Raw genomic sequence first — 23,562 nt, 5'->3', positions numbered from 1 at the left:
AGAGAGAGATGAGTGAAATGAGGGAGGTGAAAGATTGAGAATGATGGATGATCTTATGGTTCCATACTTCTAATAATCATTCCATATTTTATGTCTACTTCAACAAGCTAACAATCTAATAAATAAATCAAAGATAATCTTACAAGATATTTGAAGTACCTTATGGTTCCATACTTCTAATAATCATTCCATATTTTATGTCTACTTCAACAAGCTAACAATCTAATAAATAAATCAAAGATAATCTTACAAGATATTTGAAGTATCTTATGGTTCCATACTTCTAATAATCATTCCATATTTTATGTCTACTTTAACAAGCTAACAATCTAATAAATAAATCAAAGATAATCTTACAAGATATTTGAAGTATGGTGAGAATGATATGTGGGGTCCCTTGAGGGACTAAAATCGTTAGGGGGGGGGGGGGCTTTGATGTAAAAGTTAGATTGTAAGTATTAGAATGATATATGTCTGTTAGTAACTTTTTAGCGGGTGTTATGGCATACGGGGATCATGACTAGTTTAGAATAATTACATAATATGTTTGACAAATATTTAGTATCCCGGGTAATGTCTGGTTGTTCGGTCAGATACCGTTCTGTTAGATTGTTTAATTTTTCCGTAAGGCGTCTTATTTATATATTTTTGTAACGCAATTTATTCCTAACACATAGGAAAACATACCGGACTATTTAGTAATTTTTCTGTATACTACTAGTATGCTAATACGCACATGTAAGCATAACACAGAAATCAGAGAGCAGTTAAATATTTCCACGCAGTCATCAAGCACTTTAATTATCATTAATGAATTGTACGGAATACATGTAAATTGAGGGTTGTCACACAAAAGGTCCAAAAACAACAGATCTCCAACATCCGGTATTCTTTTGAGCAAGGATGTGACCCATCCTTCTCTCCCAGATGTTGTATTCATTTCGTTTAAGCATGGATGGTTTGAAAAGTGAACCGATGTTATTCTTATCATCTTGTGATTGTGACGTCATCCTGGTTGTTTTACAGGCACTGATTAATTAACTTTGATGGTGATTAAACCTTGCTCTGTTTTTCAACAAAACGAACAACTATCAATATCAACGATTGTGAGGTGAACTATTAATGTCAAAATGATTGTTAAATCAAATTTGACTATCCCAGCTCTGATACCAATTGTTAGGATCTGAGTTTAGATTGATTATGTTTTATATTTGATTTAAAATGAAAGATGAACAAGTAATGCAGCAGAATATGAATGGAAACAAACTTTGCACACAATCAAACAGGAGAATTGCTTTTAACACACATTTTCACATAGAACCGAATGATTGAATTTATTTCAACTATGATTACAATGCATGCATGTAACAAACTCCCCCTCAGCCTGAGCTCACAGTGATTGTTCGTCCAGGAAGAAAAGTGGTGAAGAGCTAATAGAACAGTACAGGGTACTGTTCTATTTATAGGCACGCCCAAACCACTGTGGCATCTTTTCTGACGTCACTATGAAAGTGACATCTAACCTCCTAAAACTCTAATAACTGATCTAATACAAACACTGCTATGCTATCTATTGTTTACAATACATTACATAAGAAAAGCTAAACTACTACTTTATCCTTCCACTGTTGTGACTCCAGTAGTACTTGAAACTTCAGCAGTGCTTGACCCATAGCAGTAGATTGCTCAACAGGGCTTTAGTCTTCATCAGCCTTTAACTTGGTCAGCAGTTGTAATCAGCAGATGTTGTAAAGGATCAATGGATGGAGGTCATCAGATGTTGAAACCACTTTCAAGGGGAGAGACTTGTATACATTCACTGCTTATTCTGGATGCACTGCCCTGATCCAGTTTTGGCTTTAATTATATGTTCCTCTCATAGGGTTCAATCCCAACAAAGCTCCTGGTAAGGTGCAACATAGGCCAGACCCAGCAAGTACCACACACACCAAGGAGCCTGAAGTAGAAAAGAGTGTCAAAAAAATATGCTAAGGAATATGGGCAATTCTTAGAAATGTTCAAGCAACTGAAAATCAACCTTCCTTTTATCGAAGCCTTACAATCCATGCCTAAATATGCCAAATTCCTTAAAGATCTTCTCAAACGTAAGAATAGGTTAGGTGAGCTTCAAACATCCCGTTGACCGGAGGTTGTTCCGTGGTAGTCTTGAATAAGCTACCGGAGTAACTAACCAACCCGGGTACATTCACCATTTCTTGCTTCTTCGGGGGTGCCGTTACCCCCACTCACGCCTTAGCCAACTTAGGTGCTAGCATCAATTTGATGTTGTTTTCCCTTTATGAGAAGCTAGGGTTTTGAGAGCTTACACCCACGCGTATGTCATTGTCCTTAGCCGACCGATCGGTTAAGTATCCTCGTGGAGTCATAGAGAACTTGCTTGTGAAGGTAGATAAGTTTGTGTTTCCCGTAGACTTCGTGCTCTTAGATATGGAGGCCGATGAGAGATTCCCGATCATTCTCGGCCGTCCTTTCCTTCGAACCGCAAAGGCCGTCATCGACGTCTTTGACGGTAAGATTTCACTTAGAGCGGGTGATGAGATAGTTACCTTTGAGATAGATCGAGCCATGCAACATTCTAGTGGTAGTGATGATTCTAGCGGTCCATGTCACTCCGTTTACTTCCTAGATTCGTTTATCTCGTGTGTTGATATGTGTCTAGATTTCGTTAGTGGAGCCGATCTAGTTAGTGAGGGAGAAGTTAAAGAGGAGTTTGTGGATGAGGGTGAGGAGGTAGATTCGTCTTGGGTTCCTGAAACTCTAGAGGTATGCGAGGTTAGGGAGGAGAGTGAGATATACCCGTAGATACTCCAACCCTAGAGCTTAAGGTTCTTCCGTCCCACCTAGAGTATGTTTTCCTAAGGTAAAATTCTAGTATGCCCGTCATTATCTCTTCTAGATTGACGGAGGAGGGCTTAGATATTCTTAGGCATGCGCATGAGGGGTTGACGAAAGGTCATCATGGTGCACACACTACCGCACAAAAAGTCTACGATTGGGGTTTCTTTTAGCCTACGGTATTCGAGGATGTTCAAGAATTTGTTAGGACTTGCGATGCTTGCCAACGTGCCGGCAACATCTCATCCAAGAATGAAATGCCCCAGAATCCCATTCAAGTACTCGAAATCTTTGACGTTTGGGGCATTGATTTCATGGGACCTTTCCCTCCTTCGAGTGGGAATAGGTACATCCTTGTGGCGATCGACTACGTTTCAAAGTGGGTGGAAGCTCAAGCTTTGCCTACTAACGACGCCCGAGTGGTGGTGAGATTCTTGAAGAAGTTGTTAACGCGTTTCGGGACTACCAAAGCCCTTATTAGTGACCGAGGAGCGCACTTTTGTAATGCCGTGATGGAGAAGGCATTGGAGTGTTATGGAGTTACTCACCGTTTGTCTACCGCATATCATCCACAAACAAACGATCAAGTAGAAAATGCGAATAGGGGAGTGAAGAGGATTCTTGAGAAAACGGTAGGGAAAAGTCGTAAAGATTGGTCGGACAAGCTTGATGATGCTTTGTGGGCATTCCGTACCGCCTACAAAACACCTCTAGGGACCACACCGTTTATGATAGTCTATGGCAAAGCTTGCCATCTCCTGGTAGATTTGGAGCACCGAGCATTTTGGGCTCTTAAAACCGTGAATTTAGATCTTACTCCCGCGGCTAGGAGAAGATATTTCCAAATCCATGAGTTTGAAGCCCTTAGAGATGCGGCGTATGAGCGTTCTTGGAGTATCAAGGAGAAAACGAAGGCGTTGCATGATAGAAAGCTTAAAGGGTTGAAGGAGTTTACAGTTGGTGATAAAGTGCTTCTTTACAATTCGAGGTTTAAGTTGTTTCCCGGAAAATTGAAGTCGAAGTGGACGGGACCATATGTAGTGAAGATGGTGTTTCTGCATGGTGCGATTGAGCTATACGATAAAGCTAGTGAGAGTTCATGGAAAGTGAATGGCCACCGTTTAAAGCATTACTTAGGAGGGCCGATTGACAACACCGAGAAGGAGGAAACTCCTCTTGAAGATCTTCCGAACATCACTGTTTAGAGTCTTGAGAGCAATCTCAAGTGTAGAGTTTGTATAGTTTGTTTCATGTCGTTTTTGAGTCTTTTCGTAGCTAACGGTAGTTTGTCGTAGTGTGTCGTGTCATTGTTTTGTGTGTTTGAGTATTTTGCAGGAATCACGTTCAACGAGGAGCTGAATTTAGAAAGAAAACGGCATTCCAGGTAAGTCCCTGTCTTACAAAATTTTGGGATGGTTTTGGGATGGTTGGGTAAGACTTGAAAAAATTTCTAAAGCATTAAACATGATTTTTCACGCAACTTTCTGTGAAAAACCACTTGTCGCGCTGCGCCACCACAAACATGCTTCTTTGTCACGTGCCGCCACACTTCAGTCCACAAATTCACCTGAACCCACCTTGTCGCGTCACGCCAGTAAGAACCTTATGAGCCGTTGCGTTACGCGACCCCTCAACATGAACCTTGTGTTTTGAACTGACCCGTGGCGTGACGCCACAACCTCCTTCATCTCTCGTCGCGCAGCGCGACGACAAAGCTGATCGATTAAAACCCATTATTCACTTTCTTCTTCCCCAAAACATTCAAAACATTCAAACCCTAACCAGCTGAACCCCCATCGTCGAAACACCCTCTTACCACCATATCTCAGCCATTAGACCACCATGTCGCACCGTTTTTAGACCTTGTGACCGGAATTCTTCACTTAACAAAACCCACGAACGGAAATCCCCATTTGACTGTTGAATCGCTTCGGTTCAGGACTCCCCATTCACGAAATATTATTCTTTTTCTTGCAAACTTTCCGGTGACTCAGGTACGTGTTCTTGCTTCTATTCTTATACTTAGTGTTTTGAGTCTTTATAGAGTTTAGTTGAGTCGTTTTTGTGGTCTCGTTTGTTGGGTCAGTTGTAAGTCAAGTCGAGTCAGTGACCTAGTCCGTTTAGGTTATTTTTAGTATAGATTATTAGGTATGGAGGGATGGTTTGGATGATTATTTGCAGACGTTGAGTTCTATTTGTCGGTCTTGGTTTATGTTTATAAAAATTTTTCTAGTTAGTGTTGATTATTGGGGGTGAATGCTTGTCGGGATGGATTATTGAATTTGATTTGCTGATTATTGATTGGTATGAAGTACATTGACGCAATAAAGTGTCAATCTTGTAACTTTGAATCGGAATTTTTGCAAAGATAAAAACCACCTTTAACTAGGCGGAATTTTTCAACGTTTAAATTTGTTTTAAAGTAATACACGACTGAATTTAAGCAGGTTGGACGTCAATGTCGTTTTTGTAGGCACTAGAGTTTAATTGAGGACAATTAAGATACCGGGAGAGGGTAGTGTACATTGAGTCCAAGTTAGAGGGTCGTTTTAGTCATTTTTAGTCTAGTCGAGTCTAGTTTAGTCGGCCTTGGGTTTACTTGCACGTGCAAGTTAATTAGGCTCGACCGTACTCAATCTCCATTCGGGTGAGTTTAGTTATTACTTAGCAAATGTAAAAGGTAACCCAGTTGTTTTTAATTCAGCTTTATTTCAGAATTAAACCGCGAATGAAATGCTATACAGTTATTCTAATTTTTTTTTTAATTTTCATAAAATTCCAAAAAAAAATTAAAAAACTAAAAATACCAAAAATAGCTTGTGATTACTGATTATCTGTCTGTTTTGTCTTGTTAAATACTTGTTTTGCAGATATGGCAGCTGCGGGTAGCAGTTCAGGAGGTGGTGGAAGGGCCCGGAAAAGGGGTCCAAATCAGATTTCACAGGATCATCTAGTTTTGCAAATAGATGCTCAGGATCCGAGGTTGAGAAAAATCATATATCGAACTGCGACTGAACGGATTCCGAGGTGCAAAGTTGATAACAGAGCTGACCATCCGATATCACAGTTTGAGTTAAATACAAATGAATGGAAGAAATATGATAAGCTAAAGGATACTGATCTGTTGCAGCATCGGACCATCGACTGGGGATGGTTAGATGAGATAGGGTCTAGACAGGAGGTGTTGGATCTATTGGGTCCTAAGTTGAGAATGATGTTGGATTGTGCTTTGGATCAGTATGAAGAGTTAGTGTTGGAGTTCCACAGTACGTGGAAGCATAAAGAAGGGAAATTTGCTGACGATAAAGCAGATCATTTAGTTTGGGTAGGAAAGTATTTGAGATGAACATGGCTCGGTTTGTAGTTACTTCTGGTTTCTATACGGAGGAGGAGGTTAAGCAGCCTGGTGACGTGATGTCGTGGTCACGCAAATTTAATCCCAATAACAACTATATAGATAGCGGCAAGTGGGTATCGAACACAGGGAGTTTGTGGAATGTGTGTTATTTGAAGATTTATCTAAGTTACCTAAAATTAAACTAATTGCAAAAGAAATAAGATTCGAGAGTTTATGTGAGTGAATTGGTTTTAGACTAAATTAAACTAAGTAAATTGCAAGAGAAAAGTTTGTTTGTAAGCAAATTAGAGACAAATGACCATCCTAGATTTCCGGTTTGTATCGACATTCATATTATCATTCCACTAGAAAGAACTACATAGACATAGCTCATGTGTGATTACTTGTAGTGATGAAAGGGAACTAAGTACTCAGATTCCTAGAACGTGAGGTTGTTACCTGATGATCAATCAACCCTTACCCAATCCTAATTCTACCCATGATATCTCGATTGCCAACGGCACCAAGAACGTATGGTTTCAAACTAGAAAATCATAAGAATTATCAAGTTACTAACAAACAATCACACACCATAACGAACCAACCATCAAGATTAAGATTGCTATTCTAGAAATTAGGAAATCAAATACAACTTGTCTCAAACAAACCTTCAATCTAGGACAGTCATAAAGTGTTTAGCCAAGCATGGCTCGAATCAACATCCTAACAAAGATAATATTGTTCATACGGATCAAAGACACAAACTGAATGTTAGAGATTGTCCAGAAAACAAGCAAGAACCAGCCAATTCGCCCCTGGAATCCCCCAAAACCGACAATGATTGGAATATGTGAAAAGACACCATCAAAACCAACTTAATGTGGCAGTTACACTTTTTCACGCAGCCACCACCGTAAATTACGGCTCCACCGTAATTTACGGTGGACTTGATATGTTTATGGTGACAGGAGACTGTGTTACGGTGGTGAAAAAATGGAATTCAGGTCCACCGTAAATTACGGTAGGACCGTAATTTACGGTGGTGAGCTGAATTGTCTTCTTTGTTTTTTCTCTTGTTCCACGCTCGACCCGTTCATCACCAAAGTCTCCAAAGCTGCATTTAATCCGTCTTTTAGCTCCCAAAATGCACCTGAAACATAAGCAACGGTAGTTATCTAATTCAAGATAATTACACAATTAAGTGGAGGATTATTTCATCTTTTAACACGCTTAAGGGTTGTCCAATGGACCACCCGTCACATCCCCACACTTAACCGTTGCTTGTCCCAAGCAACTCATCAAAGCAATTCCAAAACAAGTGATCAGATTAACCCAAGCAAAACAGGCAATCTTTTTACCAACCCCTTTTTGACACCCAAGCAATGCACCCCTCTCTAATTCTCTCCTCTCGGCTACAAGTGAAAACTAGCAAAGATAAGCTAGACACACACTAGGCAAACGGGCGGGTGCACAATCATAAGCTTGTACCTAAATCGATCATTCTCCTAAGATGGGTCAAACATGAATGCAAATCAAAGGGACTTCAAGGTTGTAACGCGGCTAGGTGTATAGGTAGGGAATGGAATATATATGAAGTAGCGAAAATTCGACCCGGTCTTTTTATTACAAACATAGACAAACGAACAAACAAACTCAACTACTATATACAAGACAATTAAACTCCTCTTTTTTTTTGTAAGCAAACAACCATACAATAAAGCATTAACCATATCTACTTCAAACTAGCAGAACTACTAATACTATCACTAACACTATAAGACCGGGTCAAATTTGGGTAACTTTTTGGGAAACTAGCTAAGGGGTAACAAATGATCGGCTTTAGGCACAAAATTGGCAACTAAATGTCCAAACCCCCGCCCCTCTCACTACCAAACTCATATATATAATTAATGAGGTCCAACCCCCCAAATCCCACACTCGCACACACTATGACGAGGCTTTCCTAAATGCCCTTATCCTTTCTACATTCATGCTCAACTAAGGACTCAAACCGCATTCAAGCACAAGTTCTAATGCACCCCCATCCGTAGCCACTCTCATCAAAGACAATCATTATTTATATACAAGTGTGGCTACAACTCTCACCAAGAATGAAAAAGGTATCAAGGGTTGCCGGTGCATCAACTTGGGGTAAATTAGGGCGTTTAAATTTTCACATCATTTCGCTTGGCTCAAAATTTTTCAAAAACTCCAAAAATTCCCCCCATCCCCACACTTGGGATACATTGACCCCAATGTATGGCTTTGGAAGGCTTTGATCAGATACAGAGTCAATCAGATACAGGTGCGGAAAACAAGTACCTGACGTAGAAACAGCTAGATAACTCTTTAATTCTCTTTTCTGATTAATTTGACACCTTTTACATACAGTTCTCACACCGGCAGCACCTCGGTATGGAATACTAGAAGTTACAAATGTGGACCTCTCATATGGTATTTATAGGTGAGGTGGACCTCTTATTCGGCATGTCCGTAAAAGGGGTCCAGGTAGGTGTGATGTGGACCTCTTATTCGGCATGTCCGTATAAGTGGTCCAAGACTCTAAAACGCCTAAACTCTCCAGTTTTCTCGTAAAACGCGCCCTAATCTACACAATACAATGAAAAACTCGATCTAAGACGAAATCAACAGATGTAGTGCACCAATAGACTCCCCCTCAGATGTTGATGGAGTCGACTATCGAGTCACAACAATGCTGTGTCTTCACATCTTCAGTCTTGATCAGCCTCTGGGCTTTCCATTCTCTCTGTCTTCAGACTCCCCTTCTCGATTTACTGGCATTCCTTTGTTCTTCAGTAACATCTTCAGGATCGTTGTCTGTCTTTTCATCAACTTCTCATCTTATCCTGCACATTCTCTACCCAAAACATAAGTTTTACAACTTTAGAATAAAGATGTATGCACTACAACAAACTCTTCTTCAAATCAAACTGAAACGTTATCAGTGACAATATTAATGAACCACTTGAAAGGTTAAATTGTGAAAACATGTAATTCCACACACACACACTCCCCCTCAAATATTGCTCATCATGTTTAGCACTCGGAATTTTGAAAATCAGCTTTCCAATATCAGTTGTCTAAAATCTTTTCGACTTTTTCAAAATTTTATGCTAAAACACACTGAAAATCTTTTTGGATTTTGAAATAAGAGAAATAAAATGCAGCAAAGAGATATATACAAAACAATATTTTTGTGAGTTCGTGTAAGAGGATCATATCATTTTATGAGACATGTCACCAACACCGTTAAGCTTGATTCCATTTTCAGTTCAAAACAATTTACCTAGATTATCAGTATATCGGTCCACAAAAATTTTCACACAAAGTTCAACTGATCTGAGATACGATATTAGTGTCTTAGAAACTGATTCATTCGTGTGTCCCACTACTTGAATATACTCCCGTATCCAGATCCCAATATTCAGTCTTACAGGTGAGTATACCACAGATGATATCTGTTCAGGGGTTAAATGCGAAACCGTGAGAGCTCAGGTCAGAACTTCCGTTCAGCAGAGAGATGACGGCTCGACTTTAGGTGGGTCCCCTTTAGAGGATCTTTTAGCTTTCAACAGCAGATTATCAATTTTATTGTCTAATCAGCTGAGGGCTGCGCTTTTTCAAGCATTTGCAGAAAGTATTATCCGGGGACTAGGTCAGTACTTCCATACAGCAGAAGTCCCGGGATAATACCCCAGATATCACTGAGTATAAAGACCTAGTATCTCAGAATAAGGGAACTTTCAAACGAGATTTCAGGGGCTACCTATATATCCAAGCAGTTTTGTAAACCCACAGAATAAACAAGTTTGAATTTTAGGTTTATATCTCGTTTCAATTTACTAAATGTGTAACAATTTTGTGAAAAATCTACTGACACATCTAGAATAAAATTGTTTATCACATTTTAACGTTTCAAATCTTTAGCATGTTGTGATAGTCCACTGATGTACTATCATTTCCTCTATTCACAACAAAACTCATTTTAAATTTTATCATGTTTTTGTATTTTTCAAATTTTCTAATGTTTTTAGATTTTCTGAAATTCTTACTCCCCCTAAAATGCAAACACATTAAAGAAAATTGAAAACAAACTGTACAAAAATATGACAACCGATATCAAATCGCATCAATTCGCCATTCACTCGGCATAAACAATCTGAACTCCCCCTTTCACAAACCATTTTCTCATTTAGATTTCAAAACACTTAAGTTTGTTTTAATCAAAATGATTTTTCCGGAAAATGAGTTTGTTAAGATAAAACCACGTGTAGGTTTATCACTTTGTTTGAGTACGGGGATATGGTTCATCATCTTGTCAGTTTATCAAATGTAGTAAATCAAGTACACTCAATGTCCCTGATTTACCGTTTTGCAATCAAGCAACCTGTACCACTTGTAAAAAGAACCATACAATATCACTTGTATGTATATACACAATGCTGATTCCTGCTTCGCACTTACCAACCTGGAAGCTCCGGCGTAGTCATTCAACCTGTAAAGTTTTAACAATTTTAAGACTTTTCCATACAAATTCATAATACAAGAATGATGCCGATTCCTGATCCACGATTACAAACTTGGGATCTCCGGCAAGTCAGGTTTTTCAAACGAAGAAAATGTCCACCCAAGCCTGACCAGCCTTGGGTGTTTTCAATTCAGATTTAGTTGGGGTGTAAGTTGCTTTCTTTGTAGCATAGAAGTCTTTTACCCCTTTCACCTTCCTATCAACCATTTTACCAAAAATTTTCTTTACATTCCCATTAAAAGCCTTCTCAACATCAAAATTATCCTTTTCAGAATAATCTTGATTTGAAACTTCAGTCTTTCCAACTTTTCTTTTAAAATTTTTAGTCCTCAATGATGGAAAGTTCTCGTCATCCATTGAAGGAACTGAGTTTTCATCACTCTCATCAAACTGTGGCTCCTCTGATTTTGTGGAATCAGATTCATCGCCAGATTTTACCTCAGATTTCTTAACAACCCATTTTTGGTTGTCAAGTTTTACACTTCGCTTGTAAAATCTCTTCGAACATTCACCAACTTCAAATGTTGAATTTTTGAAAACTTTAAATTGTTCAGTTGGTGGTTCGGTTTTATCAACTACAACTTGTTTCAATTTTCCAGAAACTCCCTGTTTTGTGTTTGTCGCTTTTGGACAGTTCCATGCAATGTGACCGGCTTCATTGCATCGGAAACAGGTTCTGGTTTCTTTCTTCACGTAAGCTCCATTCTTTCTCTTCTCGGTTAGAAACTCTTGGTTAGATTGTTTCCAGAATGTGCTTTTTGCTTCCTTTTCCGAGCTTGTACCTGAAACGAATTGTATATTTGTTTTAGAAAATTTTTCATTTTTATAGTTTTCTGGTGGAGTAAAACCAAGACCTTTCTTTTTGTAGCTACGATTTTGGTTTGATTTCTTTTGAAAACCCAAACTAGAATTGTAACCTTTTTTCTTGTTTAATCGTTGTTGAACTCTTGAGGTGTAAAATTTAGGTTTTACAATAAGATTTTCATCTTTCATTTCAGAAATATTGATTTCTGTTAGTTTGAAAACCTTTTTAATCATTTCTGGGTTAACACCTCGTATTGGAAACTCTTTATCAAAATATAATTTGTCAGAACCATTCAAAGTATACACAACTTCAAATGTTTTATCATTCAAATTAGATTTTGATAGCAAAAATTCTTTACTATAAACCCGTTTTTCCGACGATTTCGAACTCTTTTCAGACGAACTCGAACTCCTGACTGACTGACACGAACTTTCAGACTCGGACTTTGACTCTGACTCCTCATCCTTATCCAACACCTGATCGACCACTCGTTTTATCAGTTCGGACTCATGATCTGTGTCGGACGCTGTGAACGTGACGTCAATATTGTCCGGTAAAACATCGGTTATCTCGGATTCTAACTTAATATTGACCGCCTGTTTTAGTTCTTCCTCGTTAGGTTTTCTAGGTGAGTACCCTTCCCAAATCGGAGGCGGACACTTATTATAACAGACACCCTGTTTCTTACCAGTATCCGTTTTCTTCTTTGGTTGTTCATCTTTAAATGCCTCAAAACCTTCAACTGTTGGATAAATTCTATCCATTACGTAGTCACAACCTTTGTAACTTTGCAGCAATCTTCGGATTCTTTCATTCTCAGCTGCTTCATTCTCCAACTCTTTCTTCAACTTTGCACATTCTTCTATGTACATGTTGATCTCTTTCTGCTTTGTCATCATTGTAGCATTCATCATTTTCAAAGCTTTCTCTCTTTCAGAGTTAGTCTTCTCCAGACTATTCACATGCCTGTTCAATACATCATACGACTTTTTCAAATTCTTTACATCAAATAACAACTTTTCTTTCAACTTTTCTAACTCACTAAACCTCTCATCTTTTTCTATACATTGTTTACAAGACTCTAAACACGTAAGACAAGGTTTTGTGACTTCAACAATCTTTTCGATCTCTATGATTTTTTTCAACTTCAACAACTTTTTCAGCTTCAGTCACCTTTTCTGCTTCAATAATCTTCTCATTAACACTATTATTATCAGTTGGTGATTGATCAAACTCTACTAATTTGTCAGAACTATCATCCGAAGAACCAGAGTTAGATGATGTTTGATCAAAAACGAATGCTCTTTCGGAACTTTCATCTGAAGAACCAGAATCAGTTGATGTTTGATCAACAACAATTGATTCTTCTGAACTTTCATCGGATGAAACAGATTTTTCTTCTTGATTCTTCTTATTCACATCATTGTTCTCCATTTGTTCTTCAAGCTTCTGAATGAATTGACAAATTGACAATCTAGAGTATTCTCCATTTCTTTTTAAATCTAACAGATATGTACCCCATTCTTGTTGAGGTATGGAATTGGCTAATCTCTTAACCCATTCATTTGGATTTTTCCGAATACCCTTCTCAGACATTAAGCGAACAAGATGACTATAGCTCTCAATGATACTCTTTGTACTTTCTCCTGGACAACCTGAAAACAAATCAAATTCTTTCTTTAATACATTTATTCTATTAACTGTTTCACTAGTCATATTAAAGAATTTTAAGTCCATGATTCGGAAACACGTTTATCGAGACAGTCACTTAAAATGAAATATCAAATTCAAACTAGATCCCCTTTTGAATGAAATGATTCACCTTGTGAAACACCTGAAACAAACAAACAAAAACACAATCAGTTTAAAAATTTGTCAAATAACAGTATAATACTGATACTCGAACCGGTGAATATTCTGTGCGGTCTGAAAGTTGACACACCGAGCGAACTGCTTTGACTCGGATCAATTTTTAACAAACAAACTCGGTATGTGCGAACTGATGAACTTTCGGACAACGTGATAGACCTTTAAACAATTTTTGACCTCCAAATCGTACGGACTGAAACTATCTTTCACACGATTTCACGCAACCAGAACACACTGACGAATTGGAACAAGCTTTTAAGCCGACAGAACACACCTGGTTCACAAAACACAACTTGGATTTCCAAACACCTTATGTGAACAAGTAACAATTTCAAACAAACTGTTTCAAATGAATTTAACACTTAACACATGAAATTTTCATCCATGCATTTCTAATGCTTATCACATGGGCTTTCACATGGGCTAACAACAATATGTAAATGGGCGGCAACTATAAATTTTCTTTTTTAAAGAAATCCGATTGGGCCAAACTTAGGTAATGGGGCGGTGGCTTTACTTCTATTGGCCCACAAGTTTAGTGGGACGGCTCACAATCAACAAATAGTAAATGATTGTTTGCTTTAGTGGGACGCAAAAGCGGTTCACTTGTTAACTTTTGAGCGGGCCAAAACTCAACTAATGAGCGAATCACATGAGGTCTTATAAGCGAACCAAATGTTTTGACTAATGAGCGGTTCTGAAACTATAGCACCAAAGAGCGATCCACCATGTGCAACATGTATTATGAGCGGACCACACTTGACACAAAAACGGTTCAAGAATTGATTTATGAGCGATTCTTCATGTGTCATAAAAGCGATCCTCAACTGTATGAATAAACGGTCCACACACTGTCCATATAAGCGATCTAAACAACAAATTTGGAGCGGTCCAGAAACTTTGACCAAAAAAGCGGTTCACATTAGTGCCCTATAAGCGATCCAAAGCTGAAATTTGACGCGAATTCGGACCGAAAAACTGCGATTACTCCTAAACGACTTGGAGTTTCGAGCTGAAACTTGGTAGGGTTTTAGATCAAGTATAAGCGCACAACATATCCAAAAATCAGCCAAAACGGACCGTGAAATCTTGGTCTGACGTAAGAAAGAAGGTGTAGAAGAAGAAAAAGTGATGAAATCCAGCAAATCTCAATAGAACTCCTCCTCCTGAAGCTCTGATACCACTTGTAGGATCGGAATCTGACCCGAACGAGTCAATCAGAGGAGTTTGATCAGATACAGGTGCGGAAAACAAGTACCTGACGAAGAAACAGCTAGATATCTTCTTAATTCTCTTTTCTGATTAATTTGACAGATTTTACATGCAATTCTCACACCGGCAGCACCTCGGTATGGAAATCTAGAAGTTACAAATGTGGACCTCTCATATGGTATTTATAGGTGAGGTGGACCTCTTATTCGGCATGTCCGTAAAAGGGGTCCAGGTAGGTGTGATGTGGACCTCTTATTCGGCATGTCCGTATAAGCGGTCCAAGACTCTAAAACGCCTAAACTCTCCAGTTTTCTCGTAAAACGCGCCCTAATCTATACAATACAATGAAAAACTCGATCTAAGACGAAATCAACAGATGTAGTGCACCAACAGACTCCCCCTCAGATGTTGATGGAGTCGACTATCGAGTCACAACAATGCTGTGTCTTCACATCTTCAGTCTTGATCAGCCTCTGGGCTTTCCTTTCTCTCTGTCTTCAGACTCCCCTTCTCGATTTACTGGCATTCCTTTGTTCTTCAGTAACATCTTCAGGATCGTTTTACAATTTCTCATCTTATCCTGCACATTCTCTACCCAAAACATAAGTTTTACAATTTTAGAATAAAGATGTATGCACTACAACAAACTCTTCTTCAAATCAAACTGAAACGTTATCAGTGACAATATTAGTGAACCACTTGAAAGGTTAAATTGTGAAAACATTTGATTCCACACAAACACTCCCCCTCAAATATTGCTCATCATGTTTAGCACTCGGAATTTTGAAAATCAGCTTTCCAATATCTGTTGTCGAAAATCTTTTTGACTTTTCAAAATTTTATGCTAAAACACCTTGAAAATCTTTTTGGTTTTTGAAATAAAGAAATATGAAATGCAGTAAAGAAATATTTACAAACAATATTTTTGTGAGTTCGTGTAAGAGGATCATATCAGCTTTTGAGACAAATCACCAACACCGTTAAGCTTCATTTCATTTTAAGTTCTAAACAATTCACCTAGATTGTCAGTATGTTTGTCCACTTAAATTTTCACACAAATTTCAACTGATCCGAGATACGATATTAATGTCTTAAGAACTTAAACTTATCTGTGTGTCCCACTACTTGAATATACTCCCGTATCCGGATCCCAATATTCAGTCTTACAGGTGAGTATACCACAGATGATATCTGTTCAGGGGTTAAATGCGAGGGCCGTGAGAGCTCAGGTCGATACTTCCGTATACGCAGAGAGATGACGGCTTCGACTTTTCGGTGTGTCCCCTTTAGAGGATCTTTTTTTACAACAGCAATGAATATCAATTTTATTGTTTCATCGATTTGCTGAGGGCGGCGCTTTTTCACGCATTTGCAGAAAGTATTATCCGGGGACTAGGTCAGTACTTCCATATAGCAGAAGTCCCGGGATAATACCCCAGATATCACTGAGCATAAAGACCTAGTATCTCAGAATAAGGGACCTTTCAAACAAGATTTCAGGGGTTACCTATATATCCAAGTTTGTGTTAACCCACAGAACAAGCAAGTTTGAATTTTAGGTTTATATCTCGTCACAATCTACTAAATGTGCGAAAACCTACTGACATATCCACAGTAAGATTGTTTATCACTTTTAAACTTTCCAATTCTTTAGCATGTTGTGATAGTCCACTGATGTACTATCATTTCCTCTATTCACAACGAAACTCATTTTTCATTTTATCATGTTTTTGACTTTTTCAAATTTTCTAATGTTTTTGGATTTTTTGAAATTTCCCTACTCCCCCTAAAATGCAAACACATTTCAAAGGAAATTTGAAAACTTCTAGACTCGTGACCTACTTGAAAACATAGAAAACAACACAAACTGTACAGAAACTTGACAACATAATGTGAATTACCTCAATTCACCATTCTCGTGCAAATTCAAAAAACATTAGAAAATTTGAAAAAGACAAAAACATGATAAAATCCAAAAATGAGTTTGTTGTGTAAAAGAGGAAATGATAGTACATCAGCGGACTATCACAACATGCTAAAGAATTGGAAAGATTAAAAGTGTTAAACAATCTTACTGTGGATATGTCAGTAGATTTTTGCACATTTAATAAACTGTGATGAGATATAAACCTAAATTTCAAACTTGCTTGTTCTGTGGGTTAACACAAACTTGGATATATAGGTAACCCCTGAAATCTTGTTTGAAAGGTCCCTTATTCTGAAATACTAGGTCTTTATGCTCAGTGATATCTGGGGTATTATCCCGGGACTTCTGCTGTATGGAAGTACTGACCTAGTCCCCGGATAATACTTTCTGCAAATGCTTGAAAAAGCGCCGCCCTCAGCAAATCGATGAAACAATAAAATTGATAGTCATTGCTGTTGTAAAAAAGATCCTCTAAAGGGGACCCACCAAAAGTCGAGCCGTCATCTCTCTGCTGAACGGAAGTTCTGACCTGAGCTCTCACGGTTTCGCACCTAACCCCTTACAGATATCAGCTGTGGTATACTCACCTGTAAGACTGAATATTGGGATCTGGATACGGGAGTATATTCAAGTAGTGGGACACACGGATAAGTTTTAGTTTCTAAGACATTAATGTCGTATCTCTGATCAGTTGAACTTTGTGTGAAAATTTAAGTGGACCAGTATAGTATACTGACAATCTAGGTAAATTGTTTAGAACTTAAAATGAAATGAAGCTTAACGGTGTTGGTGATTTGTCTCATAAGCTGATATGATCCTCTTACACAAATTCACAAAAATAATATTTGTAAATATTTCTGTACTGCATTTTATTTCTCTTATGTCAAAAAACCAAAAAGATTTTCAGTATGTTTTAGCATAAATTTTTGAAAAATTCAAAAAGATTTTGGATAACTGGTATTTAAAAGCTGATGTTCAAAATTCGGGGTGCTAAACATGATGAACAAATGGTTTGGGAGAGTGTGTTGATTTTTGAAAATAAAAATGATATATCTTCAAGTGGTTCTTCAAATTGTAAAATAAATTTTTGTTTGTGTAGTGTCTGCAAGTGAATCATTAGATCTTTACATGTTATCATCAGAAAATTTATATTTGGGTAGAGGATGTGCAGGTTTTGAAGATCAGGTTCCGATACCTGAAAAGTTTGTGATTTCAACATGCCAGACTGCGATCCCAGCATATCGAAAGGGGGAGTCTGAAGACATCCAAGTAAAGATTGTGCGTGGAAAGTCTGTTGATGATGATGAGAAGAGAAGAGAAAGATTTGAGGATGCTTTCACTGCTAAAGACTGAAGTCGTTGAAGACTCGACACTTAAGACTCGTCAACATCTGAGGGGGAGTCTGTTGGTGCAGTCATCTGTCGACTACGTCTTAATATCGAGTCTCGGTCACGGTGCGGATCCGATTAGGCATGACATCACGAGTGACATCACCTAGGTGACATCACAAGTGATGTCATGATACAAAAATTACAATGCTTAGCCGTTTAATATTAAAAGCATCAAGAATTGAATGTTCACAAACGACAAAACTCATTGAAGTTGTAAGTGTTAAAATGGCCGGTTGGTGTTGATTGGACCATTAGGAGGTCCAATGATGTGCTTTCAATTTAAGGTCCAATGAGAGAAATGCACAAGAAGGAAAAGTGATAGCCAACATGTGATGAACCGCTCTTATGGCAGTTTATACGGATCGCTTATAAGGAAGCATATGGATCGCTTATACGACATGTTTCATGGATCGCTTTTATGACAGTTATTACAAGCGACCCTAGACTAGTATATATAGGTGGTTTGTTCATTTCATTTGTAACAGTTTTCAGATCTGGTACCGAGGTATTGCCGGTTTTCCTTGTGAATGTAAACAGTGTAAAATCAATCTACAAGAGGTTTAAAGTGTGAATCTAGCTGTGTACGCATCCGTTTCCTTGTTTCCGCCTCTGAAACGGAGTTGAGCTCTTCCGAACGACTCGTTTAGGTCACGAATTCGATCCTACACTTTGATCACTAACTCAATCAACATCAACAAAAGCTTTTTTTCTCAAACCCCAAATTTCTTTTTGTATTTTTCATTTTATATTTTTTTTTATTTTTCTTCTTTTTTTTTTTTTAACACGACACCACCACAAACACCAACCCAACAATCAACCACATAATCAAACACCACCCATCCTCCCAACCATAACCAACATAAAACCACAAATATGTACAAACTATACACAAGAGAGAATACCACCTGATTAATAGTAGCGCGGTCCTGGAGGTCCAAAGATGGATGACATCATATCATTCCACTCTCCAAATCCGAATGCGCCGCTGCTACTCCCTGCTTGTTGCTGTGCTCCCTCTTGCTATCTCGGGTCAAGCCATTGAGAATGGTGAAGTGGTGGAGTCGGGTATGAAATGCTACCATCATAAGGCGGTAATGAGGCATAGTCCACATGTTGTGGATCCTCAACAACCGGCCTTCCGGCATGCCAATCCGCATGCATCCTCCTCGCCTGATCATCATGATATCTATTATTAGTGTCCACTTCTCTAGAGTATGCGAAAGTACGGTTCCATGCCTCATGGCGATCGAAGCTATGTTTTAACGACCGCTCTATGCTTGCACTATTCCTCGTGTTTTGATCATACAACGTCCTCTCCGACCCCGACCATGTATCAAAAATAGATGCCGGCGGACGTTGACTTTCAATCACCTCTTGCATTGTACCACTATAAGCCCAACCCGGCTCATACGATTGTTGCGCATAGTCATAGAACATACCACCGTGACCTCCACCATGACCCCCTTGATCCACATTCAAGTTCACCCCACCTTGCGGTTGCTCCTCATAATCTTCATCCCCGCTTGGGATCTCTGCTTCACTCTCGGGTTCATCCTCTTCACCCGGTAACAAATCCCTTGCATTCGCCTTAAGAGCTCTCCACCTTTGGCCTTGCGACTTTAACTTGTGATAACGCTCCGTCTGAGTATACGTCCAAACACTCCCCAACTTATCCAACGTGAAAGGCTGGTGCCTTTTTGTTGCCCCCCGATCTTCCGATGTTAACGCCTTCTGTTGTTTCATCAATCCCGTAATTATTCGACAATAAGGAACGATGTCTCTTCCATACTTATTTCGGCAGATCCATAAGTGGTGCATGATAAGGTAACGTATCGGAAAGCGTGGAGCCCCATGCATCAACGAATAAAGAACAGGTATCTCTGGAAACCTCACCTGTTCTTTGTCTCCCCTTCTTGGAATGACATTGAGAAGGCAGATTGTATGCAACAGTTTAGCTTCTATCTTCAAATTCTTCCGGTATAGAATACCACTGTATTTACCAGGTGGGAATCATGTATTCACGAGCTGGGAGACTGTCATACTTCCCGAGCTTCTTTAACGTGTCGAATGACATCTCCACCGGTACCCCGTGCACCTTACCAATCAACTTCATCTGTGATGGCTTGTTAAAATTGTGACATTTCAAGGTTGCCATCCACTCTTGTATCTCTGTCATGAACAGGTTACTCTTGTCTTTGTCAAAACATTTGAGCGCCCCTTCCCAACCTAGCGCCCGAAACTTATCAAACACCCCAAACTGTTGGAACTCCACTTCCCGAACCTCTCGTTCACAAATGAAAGCCGCCGCCTTGTTCTTCAATTTATTCATGCAGTCATGGTAGAGTGTCGGTTGCCACTCCTCAGCTTGATCATCTAATGAACCCGAATTCCACACCGGCTTTTCACTCGGGTCTAACTCCATCTCTTCTTCGCCTTCACTTTCGCTTTCACTAACCCTACCCATATATTGCCTCTTTCTTGGTGGTTTCTCCTTTTGTTTCCCCTTGCCTTTTGATGAAGACGAACTTGATCCCGCTTGTTCCTTTGTCTTAGCCATTCCCTACACACATGAAACAAGCAACAAAAACAAACACCAAATTAAGCCCTCTTTTTAAAATCATCCCCACACTTGCTTGTCATCATGGTTGTAGATGTTAGTGAACCCAAAGGATATCAAAAGTTTTTCAAAAATCGGGCATGGTGTCTCTACAATGTAGAACATCCCGCAAGTTCACTACCTTAACCACCAATCCTACATCTACAACCAAAACCATGTTCAAATAAGCAATTTCATAATCATATCTAAGAACAAGCAAGTGGGCATGAACAAGTAACCTAAATCCCTTACTTTTCACAATGTAGCACCAAAATATAGCAAAATAAGCTTTCATACCTTTGTTTAAAGATGGAAGAGTGCTTGTGAAACCAAAAACTCCAAAACCCCCAAATTTTTTCAAATTAGGGTTTCGAATTCGGACCCTAGAAGTGCGTTTTCTCAGAGATCTCTCCTCAAAATCAACAAGCTTGTGAAAAATTAGTCAAGTTAGACTAAAATTTCACTTGATTTGGACAGAAATTGAAGGGATTAGAAAAGCTTGAAGGTAGAAGAGCTATGGAGGTTGTGGTGGGTTTTGTTTGAGAGATGATGGTGATGGAAGAATGTGATGGAAGAATGTGTGTGGCTGGGGTTAAAGTCACGTGATGTTGTGTTTATTATTTTATTTTTTTTTCTTTTTTTTCTTTACTCGTGGAACCCTAAACGACCGACACCAACTTTTAGCGCACCGTAAATTACAGTCTCACCGTAATTTACGGTGAGACCTGGACATGTCTTCTACACCGTAAGTCAGTAGACTTACACCGTAAAGCCCAAAGATTTTTAACAACCACCGTAAATTACGGCCATACCGTAATTTACGGTGAACACTGAACACAAATTCTTCATCGTAACTCAGTAGACTTTTACCGTAAATCCCCAAACATTTGAACAGCCACCGTAAATTACGGCCATACCGTAATTTACGGTGTACACTGGGCATCTTCACTTTGCCAACAATTGAGGTTTTTTATGTGAAAATTTTTTAGATTTTTAACTTTTTTCGATTTTTTTTTATGTTTTTTAAATTTTTTTTCAAAAACTTGTAAAAATTACCCTACCCCCTCAAAAATCCCGTGTTGTCCTCAACACAATGTAAGAGCAATTCGTGATCCGAACATCCCCACACTTGTTTCGAACACGGACTTTGAGGAGCTATGGCAATTGTGCAAATTATACAAAACAAAACAAAACAAACTACTACTATATACACTACCGAACCTGGGCCTCTCATGGTTGTTCTTCATCGACCGGGCGCAAGATGTAGCCCGCTTTGTCAAGCTCCAAGTTGTTGATGTCATTTCCATTCAAATACGGTTTGAGCCGATGCCCATTCACCGTTTGTTGCCTATTGGATTGTTCGTCTTCTATATCAACATCACCAAACTTTCCCACTCTTCGGATGATGTAAGGACCCATCCACTTGCTCTTGAGTTTGCCTGCAAACATCTTTAACCTTGAATTGTACAACCACACCTTTTGACCCACTTCGAAGTTCTTTTTCCTTATCTTTGCATCATGAACTTTCTTCAGTTTGTCTTTGTATGCAGAAGCACATTCATAAGCTTCATCTCTTATCTCCTCGATCTCGTTCAATTGCAACTTCCTTGTTCGACCCGCTTCGTCATAATCCGCATTAACAGTTTTAATGGCCCAATGCGCTCGGTGTGCTAACTCCATTGGTAAATGACACCCCTTCCCATACACCATCCGATAAGGGGTGGTTCCAATTGGAGTTTTGTAGGCCGTTCGATATGTTACTTGACCAATCTTTTCGATCCGTTCTCACCGTCTTCATGAGAATTTCCTTAATTTGACGGTTGGACACTTCAACTTGTCCACTTGTTTGCGGATGGTACGGTGTCGCCACACGATGGTTCACATTATATCTTTTAAGCAATTTTGCAAAATTAAAATTTTTGAAATGTGAACCGCCATCACTTATTATCACCCTTGGCACACCAAAACGAGCGAATATGTTGGATTGCACAAACTTACACACTACGGAATGATCATTGGTCCTTGTAGCAATGGCTTCTATCCACTTTGTCACATAATCTACCGCAACCAATATATACAAGAACCCATTCGAATTAGGAAACGGACCCATAAAGTCTATCCCCCAAACGTCAAATACCTCCACTACCAAAATCGGTTGTAACGGCATTTCATCCCGTTTTGAAATACTTCCCACTCTTTGACAATTTATGCAATTTCGGGCATACTCACAAGAATCCTTGAAAATCGTGGGCCAATAAAACCCACTAGATAACACCCGATAACCCGTCTTGTTCCCACTAATATGCCCTCCACATGCCGACGAATGAGCATGGGTCAAAATCTCTAGAACTTCAGTTTCGGGAACACATCTCCTTATCACTTGATCGGGTCCAATCTTGAACAAATCCGGTTCATCCCAAATGTATTGTTTAACTTGACTTAGAAATTGTTGTCGTCTCTTCTTCGTCCAATGATTCGGAATTGCACCCTTAGCCAAATAATTCACATAATGGGCGTACCATGGTGCAACGAAAGTAGAAACGGCTAACAATTGTTCATCGGGAAACCGCTCATTAATCTCACTCGGGTCGTCGACACCTTCCAATGGGATCCGCGACAAATGATCCGCAACAACATTTTCACACCCCTTTTTGTCCCGGATCTCTAAATCGAATTCTTGCAACAAAAGCACCCAACGGATCAACCGGGGCTTTGCATCCTTCTTTTCCATTAAATATCGGACCGCACTATGATCCGAATAAACAATCACCTTGCTCCCCCAAATGTAAGCTCTAAACTTGTCCAAGGCATACACCACCGCTAATAATTCTTTCTCAGTCGTGGTGTAATTCAGTTGCGCCTCGGACAAAGTTTTGCTTGCATAATAGATCACCACCGGTTTCTTATCAACCCTTTGACCCAAAACCGCTCCAATGGTCGTGTCACTAGCATCACACATAATCTCGAACGGCTTCGACCAATCCGGTGGTTGCAAGATAGGAGCCTTCACCAACTGTTCC

General features: G+C 39.1%; 1 protein-coding gene across 1 annotated transcript; it reads left to right on the top strand.

Moving 5' to 3' along the window:
• Positions 1-3,113: 3,113 nt before the first annotated feature.
• Positions 3,114-4,061, top strand: LOC110900786 (uncharacterized protein K02A2.6-like). Its single transcript, XM_022147652.1, has one exon. It carries the CDS (start codon positions 3,114-3,116, stop codon positions 4,059-4,061), a length of 948 nt encoding a protein of 315 aa, XP_022003344.1.
• Positions 4,062-23,562: the final 19,501 nt, after the last annotated feature.

The sequence above is a fragment of the Helianthus annuus genome, chromosome 4 (genome assembly GCF_002127325.2).
Source record: "Helianthus annuus cultivar XRQ/B chromosome 4, HanXRQr2.0-SUNRISE, whole genome shotgun sequence".
Lineage (NCBI taxonomy): Eukaryota > Viridiplantae > Streptophyta > Magnoliopsida > Asterales > Asteraceae > Helianthus > Helianthus annuus.
Note: the sequence above shows the minus strand (reverse complement) of the source record. Positions and strands in the feature narration are given on the sequence as shown.

Coding starts and splice junctions, on each gene's coding strand:
- LOC110900786 (XM_022147652.1), top strand. CDS start 3,114: ATGCCCCAGAATCCCATTCAAGTACTCGAAATCTTTGACGTTTGGGGC.